General features: G+C 45.3%; 1 protein-coding gene across 3 annotated transcripts in view; it reads right to left on the minus strand.

The window, feature by feature from the left end:
• Positions 1 to 12399, minus strand: part of cdk14 (cyclin dependent kinase 14) — a 150931-nt gene that overhangs the window by 57791 nt on the left and 80741 nt on the right. For all 3 annotated transcript variants that reach the window (XM_076041300.1, XM_076041302.1, XM_076041301.1), the window contains one exon: positions 8912 to 9005. In XM_076041300.1, the coding sequence (XP_075897415.1) occupies positions 8912 to 9005 (94 nt within the window). The remainder of the gene's footprint in view (positions 1 to 8911; positions 9006 to 12399) is intronic.

Raw genomic sequence — 12399 nt, forward strand, 5'->3', positions numbered from 1 at the left:
ATAATTGAGGTGGAGTGTTTCAGGGCACGGCCACTTCACTACACCCTGATTTGAGTGTGAGTTCAAGTTAATTATCAATTTGGCAAGTAAGAGGAAGTGTGAAACTACTACTATGATCATTGTTCATGTACCCACCATCACCCATCTGGTATGTCAAAGGATGCATTGTGGGCATACACTTGAAATAGTGTGGGGCGCATTCTGAAACACAGCCTGCTATTCTTTATGGTCAAGTAAAGTCTTCTGTTCACATCAACCTTATATCTTTACTCATTTTTATTTTATTTAAGGATGTTTTATCAAATGTTATTATCCCTGGTCCAAGCCGTCAGGAGAGTTCTTGAGACCATCGCCAACTCCCACATGCTTTGTGGCAAGTTTCAAGGTTTCTTTCCACGATGAAAAACGTTTTCGCCACTTACTAGGCAGTCGACTGACGGGCAGTTTTTCTAAATGTCCCTGCTTCCTCCATCGCAAGGCTTGCGCGGCTTTAGCGCTTACAGAACTTCAGCGAGCAGCGCAGGATTTGCCGTCGAGCTACTTCGCCCCACAATATCTGACGGCCGTGGTGAAACAAGCGGACACTTTGTTTTGCGCCAGCTCCGTTGCTCTGTTGGCTCGAAGAACGGGACGAACCCACAAACTCATCCTCATTTTGGTCCGGAGAAAAATTTGCTCTTCATCGCTCCTGGAGTTGGAAGACGACTCCATCAATTACTAACATGTATACACAGTTATTTTTAAGCGGTCGCGGAAAGTTTTCCTCTGCAAAACTTTTCCGGTAAATGACGCATAATTGCATCGCGGTCGCCAGTTGGAATCATTGATTAATATGCGCAATTTGGTCTTGTTCATTCGTGACGTACCCGGTCTGCAAAGGCCTTCAGAATGGCTTCACAGTGCACATTTCTTGTGACCATTCAACTCCAGCGCCATCTGGCTTTTGCGAGGTGAGTGTCTTGGCGAGTGCTTTTTTTTTGAAGAGTCGGGAGCTGTGCAAAATTTCTCATTGACTTCCAAAATTTGGACGCTGAATCTGGGTTACGTTCTCATTCTCGGCCACTGCACTATTCGATAGCTGAGCATACCGGTCGCTGCACGCATATCAGGTCACTCTCATTCATTGAACCTGATGACGAGCATGTCAAACCAATGAGTCACGATAACCTCAGCGTCTGCTGCGATGCCCCCGTTTAAGGAAAGCAGACAGAGGCAGTCACTTGATTTCCTCTTCGTATTAAGTCTTTCTCGGTGCAGGCCCGGCCTAGCGAGCCCCCCTCCAGAGATCAACCCCTTAATCCCATCATAAATCCCTGTACTGACCCCAGGCTCGGCCGTATCTGACCCCTGCCTGATTCCACATTCCTACCTCTACAGTCAGCCTTTGTCCCCATCCTGACCCCATCCTTCATCTACTTCTTTGCCCCCCCCCCATTAAAAAAAATAAAAATAAAAAAAAAATCCCAGTCCCGCCCTGACGATGCTGCTTTCCAACTGCACGGCGGCGGCAGCGGAGCAGATTGGGGTCACCTCCAGGCGGGGGTCAAACAGATCAGAACCAGTGCCAAGTGGATCAGCTGACTCCCACTGTGAACTGGTGGAATGTGTTGGGTAAGCCCCGTTCCGTCCTGTCTGGGTTTTCGGCAGATGGGCGCTCATGTCACTGACACAGCGGCTGTCGCTGAATGGCATTATTTATCTTCGCAGCAGCCTCCCGCTCTCTCCTGAGGGAAGATCAACTGGCATGTGCACTCGATTACTCTTCATAGCGGGAATACACTCTAAATAAACAAGGTCTCTGAGGAGAGCAAATGGGTATTCGCACCATGCGCGGCGGTGCCACACAGGACACTGCTGCCGCTGCCGCTGCTTTAACAAAACACTGAGGGATGTTCTGTGGAGCACCAGGTTCGAGTGGCTTGACACTAATTTAGCCATTCATTGTATTTTAATTCATTAAAACCACTTACATATATTTCTAAAAACACATGCATTGTGTCCCTATGATAACAGACAAACATTTATTTTCACAAAAACTCACTTTAAAAAGAAAAGTTCCTAAAGTAAAGATCTGAATAAAATGTTTTTGCAACTACACGTACACGAACACATGTAATGTAATGTTGCCATAACCACTAGCATTGCAGTTTTTATTTTATTTTATTTTAAAGACTGAGCTTCTGAACAGCATCTACTTTTCTGTATATTATCAGATAGAAGAAAAAAAAATGAGACTCCTCATTTTTAGGGCTTTGTAAAATGTATTTTCTGAGATTTAAGGCCATACACATTAAAACTATATAACAAGAGGTTAAAAGGTGTTCTGACCTGAACAAAAGAGCCTTTTTCATGACAGTAAAAAAACAACAACCTTGCTTTAGAAGATTCTGGATCATGTTTGAACTTATAGTTTGTACAAGTCACAGGTGCTCTGACTTAGTATCTATGTATGTACACACCATTTGTCAATGTTCATATTCATATTCATCCCTGTGTGCAATGTGGAGGGGTAACGGTCACTTGATTCAAGTGCAAATACACATGGACGTTGCTGGTCTTGTTGGCTTTTGCTAACTGCAAACTCTTGACTGTTGACAGCCACATGCTGACACCCACACATGTAGAACTCAAATCTGAAAGGTTCCAGAATATAATTATAATAATTTCTATTATTTCTAATGTAGTTTAAAATGTGTAATATTATAAAGATATTTAAATCACCTCCACATGAATAAAGCCAGTATTGTATTCCTTTAAAATGACCCTGTGCGCTTGGGTCAATGATAGATCCCATGTGCTGGCAGATTCACGCAATAAGCAAACGTATGTCTGTGAAATTGGACGGGCTCACGTTTCAGCACGCACTTCTATTTCAGTCCCGCTAATAAGATGCAGCTTGTTGTCTTCCGACGGCAAATGAAAACGCACAGCCCTGCACCGAGCCCAGCTCGGCTCGACAGGCCATTTCTCGTCTCGCAGATAGACCCGTCCATATTCGTAGCGTCCCTCCGGTGGACATAATCTTCTGCGTGTTGACAGCCGGTTAACCTCCTCGCCTGAGCCCAGCCTCCTCCGGCTCCACTTTAATCGGCGAAGACATTTCCGCGCGCGTGGGAAGGACAGAAACGCGCAGGGGCGTGGGGGGGCCTCGCCTCATCGCCGTTCAACACGGCAGCGTTAAAAGAAAGCCGGGGGGGCGGGGGGTGCATCCGCGCCTCGCTCACCCACACGTTCCGCACACGCAAGCTCTGCGAGGTAACGGCGATGAGCCGCGGACGTAACGCTGTCGAGGATAATAACCTGCTGGAGGTGAGGTGTCACGGGCAAATTGGCCCATGCAGAGAAGCAGAAATCCTCAGAGGCAAAAGCAAGAAGAGGCAAACTGTCGGAGGATTGATTTGTGTTGATGTTTGGCATATGAGACTTGCTGGTGCTTAATTAACGACAGCCTCATTAGTAAAGCGCTGCCCTCCCTCGCACCACCCGCGATGACTGTCACTGAAAATACCAACAGAGAAAGACCGCTTCATCCGGAACAAAATCCAACGACGGGCAAATCTGCAGAGAAGCAGATTGTTTCCTCACTTTGCACGCCAGGTTGTCAAAGGCGACAGGAAATGAATTGTCAGGCGAGAGGCGGAGAGGTTTTAATTAACACGGTAGAGGGAAAATAATATCGTGTGCGCGCTGTGGACGGACCAAACCACATGTAACACTCAGCCATGTTAATGGTCCCATAGCTTTGCTAACGCTGCCAAGGTAGTCGCTGATGGGTGGATTGTAAATGAACGACAAATCACTTCACGCAGAGGGCGCTAATTAGCAAAATGATCTGCGTGCCATGATTTTTATTTTTTTTTCTGTACAAATTCAGATTCATTCTCCTCTATTTGTATTCAATTGAATTTAAGACACAGGCATCACAGTCAAAACACAGTGCAAGTAAGCAGTTGTTTCTGAAAGCCCTGTCTGAGGTAGGTTTGCTTGAACAAATCGCTCTGGTTTTGCACATCGGTTTAATTGCATTGCTCAAATATGCTTTAGGCAAAAAACACCAGATAGACCAATATAGTCAGACTGAGATCCATGATGATGTGGGGCAAAATAAACTGCACACGCAAACAGGAAGTGCTCCTTTCGTTTGCGTGTGGCGAGTGATCTACACAGGCAAAAAAAAACAGACGCAAAAGTCCACCACCATATTCAAAATGAGCGTTTTTGTGTTGCGCTAGCAGAGTGAGGCCAATGTTTTTTGCGCAAGGTTAAACACCTGCCTTTCAAAGGTGCTAAACAACGCTGCAAATACATGCAAATAGCTGCCGCAAACATTTTCAGCACTGGTAAAATCCCGTCGGCATCCCTGATTCTGCTGCTTTGACCTTGAAAGAACAACACCACTACCCAAACATTTCATTTTTTTTTCTTTTTTCATCAAAACACACTATCCATTATAATTTCGCTGAGGCCGTGAAATCTCCGTGAAATGTCAGCCTTCCGAGAGGTTGCCGAGCCGGGAAAAAAATCTTGACGACCCCTCTTGCCGTGTTTGATGACTGCGGCTGCGGCTGAACCAATTCTGCGAAGGGACTCACAACAGACTCGGTTGCGGACAACCTAACCCTTCTTCCCAAGATAGCTTTGTGTGCATCGATAAAAACAGGCCCAGGTTTCACACTGAATGAGTGTCAAGAGATTAAGAGACTATATTATCGTGGCTGTGTGTTGAGGGATCCCGATAAACCTGCAAGTGGTCCCATGTCTCTAGGACAAAGTTGACTTTTGACCCCATAGACTTGCACGGCATTAGGGTTAGTGATAAGGCTGGAATTAGGGTTAGGGTCAGGGTTACTGCTGGAATTAGGGTTAGGGTTTCAGGGTTCCTCATGGGCTAGAAGCCCCAAATTTGACGTGGCTGTGTCTTGAGGGATCCCGATAAACCTGCAAGTGGTCCCATGTCTCTAGGACAAAGTTGACTTTTGACCCCATAGACTTGCATGGCATCAGGGTTAGTGATACGGCTGGAATTAGGGTTAGGGTTAGGGTTACTGCTGGAATTAGGGTTAGGGTTTCGGGGTTCTTCATGGGCTAGAAGCCCCAAATTTGACGTGGCTGGGTCTTGAGGGATCCCGATGAACCTGCAAGTGGTCCCATGTCTCTAGGACAAAGTTGACTTTTGACCCCATAGACTTGCATGGCATTAGGGTTAGTGATAAGGCTGGAATTAGGGTTAGGGTTAGGGTTACTGCTGGAATTAGGGTTAGGGTTTCAGGGTTCCTCATGGGCTAGAAGCCCCAAATTTGACATGGCTGTGTGTTGAGGGATCCCAATGAACCTGCAAGTGGTCCCATGTCTCTAGGACAAAGTTGACTTTTGACCCCATAGACTTGCATGGCATTAGGCCCTGATGAGTGTGATTTTATCATATTTTTAGTTGGCAGTATGTCATGGGATTTTTTTCCACGTATATAAAATGTGCCGAGGCTCAAAGACGGTTGAAAAACACCACCCTAAGAGTCTGACCGCACGTCCCTCCACCTAAAGGTTTGGTCAACAGGAGGAAAAGTGGGCGGCCACCGCCCGCGACGCTCCAGCTCCTCGTGGACTCGACTCCTGGCAGGGCGCCCCTCCAACACTGACGGAAGCTGACCTTTCTCTTCCGCTCTTCAAACAACGTGGCCTTTAAGATGCTTCTGACTCTGCATAATACCACCGACGGCGCCCTTCACACGCGTCTCCGAGGCGGCGCATCCAAACTCTGACCCCTCTGACGGGGGCCGCCCTACGCGTTGGATGGATGGAAATGTCATCCCCTCAATGCGCTCTGACAGGATTTTTTATTTATTTATTTTTCTGAGTTTTTTTGTGATCACTTGCTGATTGGGTAGCGGCGAAACCTCCCCATTTACATACATATTTTTCTCGTCAGCACCACGCTTGACAGGCGGAGAACGCAAAAAATTCACCCGAGTGAGAAAGCTTGTTTCCGCCCGTCTCATTTTCTCCGTGATGGAATTCAACGAGTGTTGCTTTGGGAGTGGGAAACGTGTTTGTTTGACTTGGAGGAGGAAACGGTGCATCGAAGATGAGGAATGCAGTTTTCTTTTTGACATGCCAAATAAATAAAAAAAATGAGTATTTTATGAGCTGTGTGAGGGGGATTAGTTATAGAAAACATAATTCCAAAAGACAGTGAAAGCAAATTCCTGAGCAATTTGACAATGAATAATTTAGAGGGTTTGAAAGTAAAGATGATGCCAGACTGCATTCATTTAAATATTGTAGAGTCCTTTATGTTGTGCGTGCGTGTTTGTGTGTGTGTGTGTGTGTGTGTGTGTGTGTGTGTGTGTGTGTGTGTATTTTTCTTATTTACTTCTTTCTTAAAATTGGAGCTGGCTACTGTGAAAAAATATTGGAGGTTTTGAAATAGATTTGTCAACAAAAAAAAAAAATAATAAAAAAATAGACATGAACACGTCGAGTTTTCACACAACCAAATCCGTCATTTCACATAGAGGTCTTTTTTTTTTTTTTTTTTTTTTTTTTCAGAACAGAAACAGTGGACCAATTCAGTTTGGCAGCTTGAAAGTCTCTTCCAAGATGCCACAACAAGCATCTTTATGGCAAATTTGCCTCAATTTGCAATGTGGACCTCCACGACGAGGAGAAGGTTAAAAATAGATTTCCAACTAATCTGGCATCTGCGACCAAGGAGTCTACAGCTGAGCCCTGAGTTAGTCTGGCCGGCGGCCATCCCAGTGTTGGGCCTCCCTCATCCAATCATGTTGTGTCTTTGTAACTCGGGGAAGGGGGAGTCTGGGATCACTGGGGGCTCGTCCAGATGTCTGCAGGAAGCCCCCTCAAGTCCTCTCTGGCACAAGAAACAATCAATAGAAGACTTTTTTTTTTTTTTTTTTTACCGCCTTTCCTCCCGCTTGGTCTCCCCAATCTGGAAAAGACCCCCCCCGCCCTCCCCCACCCGCTGCCTGCAGGGCACTTCCCCCCCCCCCCCCTCGCCAACCCCCCACCATCACCTATCCTCATCCCCGACTTCCCAAAAATCCATCCATCCTCAGATGCATATCTCCAGCCCAGGGGCCAAACAGCAGTGGACCTGCATTGTTCTCCATCCTTGACTTCTCCTGCAGACCAATCCGTTCACACTTTCAACTCTGTAATTTTCCACATAAATTATTCAGGCCCCTTCCAGCCTATGAATATAAATCCATTATGTCTGCCTGCTATCCCCCCGCTTCAATTAGGAGACTGGAGATGATATTTCATGGGGGCGGGGGGAGACAGAATATCCCGCGACGATTACGCCGTTCGTACATTATCACCGTGAAATATTTACGTCGCGCTGCCGCAACCCCCACCCCCCCGAAAAAAAAAATACATATTTGTGCTCACGTGTTGCTCTGTGGTGCTGCACGGGTCGGAGGGAGGAAGGGACCTTAAGTCACATGCAGCTGTGGGGGAGTCACCGTGGCCAGGCTTCCTTTTGAATATAGCATTAATTAGCTTAGCGTCTTTGTTTTTGACGGTGGAAGGACTCTGCCGAGGACACATCCGTTCTATTATTTAGAGATTTGGTGAGATGGAGCCACGCCCTGCTCGAGGCTGTCCAGCTGGAAGCAGACGCAGGCCGCAGATGGAGGCACCTGGTTGGCAAGCAGCGTCGCCGTGTGCCATGGCATTCAAATGAGACTGGTATTAATGGGCCCACGGGTGTCTGGAAATTGCCAGTGATTACGCTATTAGCGGATTCATTTGTTTCAAGGGCAGGCTGGGAGGCCTGTTGGAACCTCGTTCCCCATCCCTCAATTGAACAAATTTTGACACGAGGCGCATCTCGTCTCTCAAAGGGAGATCTTTACATCCGGGTCTCCCGCACAGTCACTTAATCTGCGGCGCTCTGCCAAAAATAACAACCACGTCCTTCCCGGCCAGCTCAGACTGAACCTCTGACCGTCAGACAGTCAGTTTTGTTTTTTTCCGCAACGTTCTGAACGTGCTTTAAAAACCAAAATAACCTGAAGCGTCTGTGAAAGAAATATCAAGTAAATCAGCAACCACTCACCTGGCATTGCCACAAACTGTTACTTGAAAATCCAAAGTAACTTCTATACAAAATGAGTAAAAATTGCAAGCTGAAATTTGAATGATAATCATAAAAAAAGATCAATAAAGTTTATATTTATAAGCCAGAATCCATTCTGCTCAGAGATCTGGCAAAGTATCACAGTAAAGAGTGAAAACATGCTGGTCAACACTCAACACACAGGCACTGGGTGTCTTTCAGCCATCTCACTCGATTTCACCTACACACCATGTACAATGCTGCTGCTGCTGAATGGGAGTTGGAGGGAAATGTAAAGGAGACGCAGCCGGTGAGCAAAAGCGCTTTCCTTGTTGGCTAACAAGCGCGCGAGGGGGAAACAAAGCAAGATGTGAGAACAAAAGTAAAACGATGACGATGGTGAAACATAAACTACGGTGTTCGCCAGACCTCCTCCGTCACACCTGAGCGGAGTCATTTTGTCAGGAGACATGGATAAAGAATACAGACTCCATGGACTGAACCGACCGTCTTTTTCTGCTGTGACAGATGACAGCGATGGATGATGGATGATTTTTTTTTTTTCTAACCTTATCGTGATTAATAAGTATCCCAGCATGTACGTTCCACTATGCAGTAGGACTTTATTCCTGACTTGTGATGTGGAACTTGCAATAGACTGAAATGTTCCATTGCAGGTTTAGTGTGCCAAGACTGCCGAGCATCCATTCACACTCAGGACAGGCTTGCTATTTTAAAATTTAAGAACTTAATCTGACATTGATAATGACGCAAAACGGTTTGGAAGTCTGTATCCCTCGAGACGGCGGTTATTACGACGACGAGCCGACTCACCAGGAATATCCGCTCCAGCTGATCCTGGATGTCCTTCATGCCGGGAAAGGCAGCCACTCCTTGGATCATCTCGATAAAGATGCAGCCAACTCCCCTGGAAGGCACGAGACACACAATAAAGTCTTCTTTTAGTAATGCCAAGATAAGTGCTCTGCGTGATATTCATTCTTTGAGGACTGGCTGGCAGGATGGAAAAAACGCTAATGAAATTAGACCTCCCCAAAACTCAAGCTGAAACCTTTTGATGGTCCCGAGCGGGTTGGCTGCAGTTTTAGGAAACCCATTCAAAAAGTCATTGAAGACATCAGCCAAATGGAAAGCTTGAGGAAAGGTTTCAATAATTTGCAATATAACGCCACGACTAGACATTTTGCACTGCGCGTACACCACGGACCAGGACCAGGACCAGGACCAGGACCAGGACCAGGACCAGGACCAGGACCGGCTCCCTGCACATCCTCAGCGGCTCCCACTGTGACATGGAGCTATGACAGACATAAGACGACTGTCACCACAGGATATACAATGGCAAATGGCAAAGTCAGCGCAATGTATTCCAAGCGAGAGAATTTGGCTTTGGGGTTTGTTCGTGATTGAGCCTCAGCGGTCGTTCCTAACATTGTGAACTACTGGCTACGATAGCCGGTTAGCATTTGCGGCTACTTCTTTTGTTGACACGGTGTTGGGAATGTGAGAAAGATGATACAGTTCTGAAGGTGGAGGAACAAGAGCGAGAGAATTTAGGGACTTTCACGAGCACTTTTCAAGCGCAACAAATTCCGCAATTTCTTGAACGCTAATAAATGCTAACAGCAAATGTAGGTTCATATCAGTAAATTGGATGTTTGGCTTACTTTTTTTTGAATCTCTGCGCCTCATTAAGATTATGGACCGAACCTGCCAGGTGAAACGTCACTGTATATCACGGTTGGGGCCAATATTGTCGCGTGGATCAAGGTTGAATTAAGATGAAGGCAAACTACAGGAATTCAGATGAGGCCATGAGGCCGTGCAAAATAAATGGAAGCTGGTGCAACGCCTTCGCAAGAACAGCTGAGTGAAGTGCACAAGTGTGTGTGTGTGTGTGTGTGTGTGTGTGTGTGTGTGTGTGTGTGTGTGGACGCATAAACTGTTGCCCCTGCTCGTTTGTCAAGGAGCTATTGTCGCTAACGCCGCTCCACTTGCTGCTTCAGTGCACATTCTATCCACCGAGCCGGCGATAGAAGAGGGCCGGATAGAGGCAGAGAGATTCTGAAAATCCATCTCTGGGAATTTATACAGTCATTCCCCTCCGAGCGATCCTCAGCCAATGCGGGGATTCATCCATCTCGGTGACACGGCAGCGACCTCGACGTGCAGGATTTCCACCGGAGCGTCCAAAACAGCTCTGTTAGCCGAGGTGTGTGCGTGCTCGTGGACAGAGGTCAGCCTTAACACCCATGTTGCTCCACCTACGGTGCAATATATTTCTGTCAGCTTAAGCCCGAGGGGTCAGCCCCTCTTAGACCAAGCAGACACTGGTTGATAATAAGACGGTGGCGCTGCCATTCAGGGGAGCTTGGTCGGTGTTGTTTTAACTTGGGGGAAAGCGCAAGAAGCCTGAAGAAAATATATTTCTACAAAATAAGATTTTATTTTTTTCAGTTTTATCATGCTAACAACCCTGTTGTTGTTTTTTCAATCATTTTTCAGGTAAAATGGTGAGGAAAAAGTATTATTATTATTTTTTTTTTAATGTGGCCACAATATAGATTTGACTTCTGCACAAAATACTAATTTGCCCCCAGGAAATATTAGTTTCCACAGAATGTTAATTTGTTCCCACAAAATAAATATAACGTGTGCACGGCATACTTATTTGTGGCCACAAAATAGTCTGGAGCAGTCTGCTAACGTCAGCTAAGCTACTGAGCAGAACATAATGAGAAAAGGTCCTTAAGGACATCCAGCAGGCTACTGCAGTTTCGAGGTATTTCGTGGCCACAAATTATTCATTTTTTCCCCCCCATGTCAAAACAACAACAATAGTCAACGATAGAAACGACACCTCTGTAAAATATTAGAGAAAATTTCTCCCTAATTCTGTTTTGACCATTGAATTGAATTAATTGTACTTTCAATAACTAAATGAAAAAAAAAAAGCACATGAAGATATATTTTTCAAAAAGAAATTCTGTTGCTTGTTGCATTCGTCGACTACAATGGAACACAACAACATCAGCATTCTCTTAATTCTTCTCTCTGCACTCTACTTGCTGCTATAACTATGCACATTCCCCCAATGCGGGATAAATAAAGGCATTCTTATTCTTCTCCTTATTCTTTATTGCACAGTGGTAGCGGACGCCTTTGAGCGCCGCGTCCTGGTGATCGGTGAGTCACTGTGCGCCACCGTGAATTAGCCTCGGTAAATACTAGCTTGCGTGCTGAGAGACAGCTAATGAACGCCTGCGCTGGCAGCAGAGCTGGCTGGGAGGAGAGCCCCTGTCGCAGCAACACAACAGAAACATCTGTGGTGTTCACCATGCAGAACGGAGGAGGCTGGCGCGTTCCAGGCGAGCTCCTTCTACCGTGTTCATCAGTGTACTGACTGCACTTCGGTAACTTTAAAGGTTCAGAAAGTTTACCATGGAAATAAAATTTATTAAAATGCGGTTTATGTAGTTTAGACTGATTGACGCAAAGAAACTGTTTAAAATATGTAAAGGATGCAGTTTTTTTTTTACCACATGGGAATATTCCCATACTCAAAAACGCGAGGTTAAATGTCACACACAAGCTTGTAAGCGTTAAGTGTCATTTGAACAACATGCTAACGTTAGCTGTACAAACGGTTTTAAGTCTTAAGTTTTAAGTACAGTAGCACAATTCTGCGCCACACACTGATACTGGTCTCCTTGGAAACGCAACATGGTGGCTCTGACGACGGAAGGACACCCTCTGGATTCAGGGTTGTCTAGTATCATTTTGGCTAATGTTAGCATGTCCAGCTCATTCACTCGGCATTCACACGCTTCATTTACAGCGTGTTTCATACTAAATGCATTTGTTTCCTGAAGTTACATTAAATGACAAGGTATGAAAGAAACCTCTACAAAGTCATCACAATACTCTCGACTCAATCTATAAAATAGAATCACAAAAAATAAGCTTGGAAAATTTCACTGCATGAAGACTTGCATAATGACTGACAGGTGTAACGATGGTTAAACATAATTACACACGTCGATGCAAGAGTCTTGGGAAACAGGTGCATGACTAGAAATCAAAATGTGTAAACACACTACGACTATATGATAAATCCAAAGTAAAAGTGGAGAAAACAGTTGGATTCACTTTATTGTTAATGGGTAATTAAACAAATAATTAAAAAAAAACAATAATTTAAAAGCATTAGGTTCTAATTATGTTTGGCCCAGTATACTGATTGTACATTTCACTGTTAGTAAAATATTAATATTTGCTAATTTATTCTGACAGTGACATAA

Source organism: Nelusetta ayraudi, unplaced genomic scaffold (genome assembly GCF_046127955.1).
Source record: "Nelusetta ayraudi isolate G7.1 ecotype Tasmania unplaced genomic scaffold, CSIRO-AGI_Nayr_v1 ptg000063l, whole genome shotgun sequence".
NCBI lineage: Eukaryota > Metazoa > Chordata > Actinopteri > Tetraodontiformes > Monacanthidae > Nelusetta > Nelusetta ayraudi.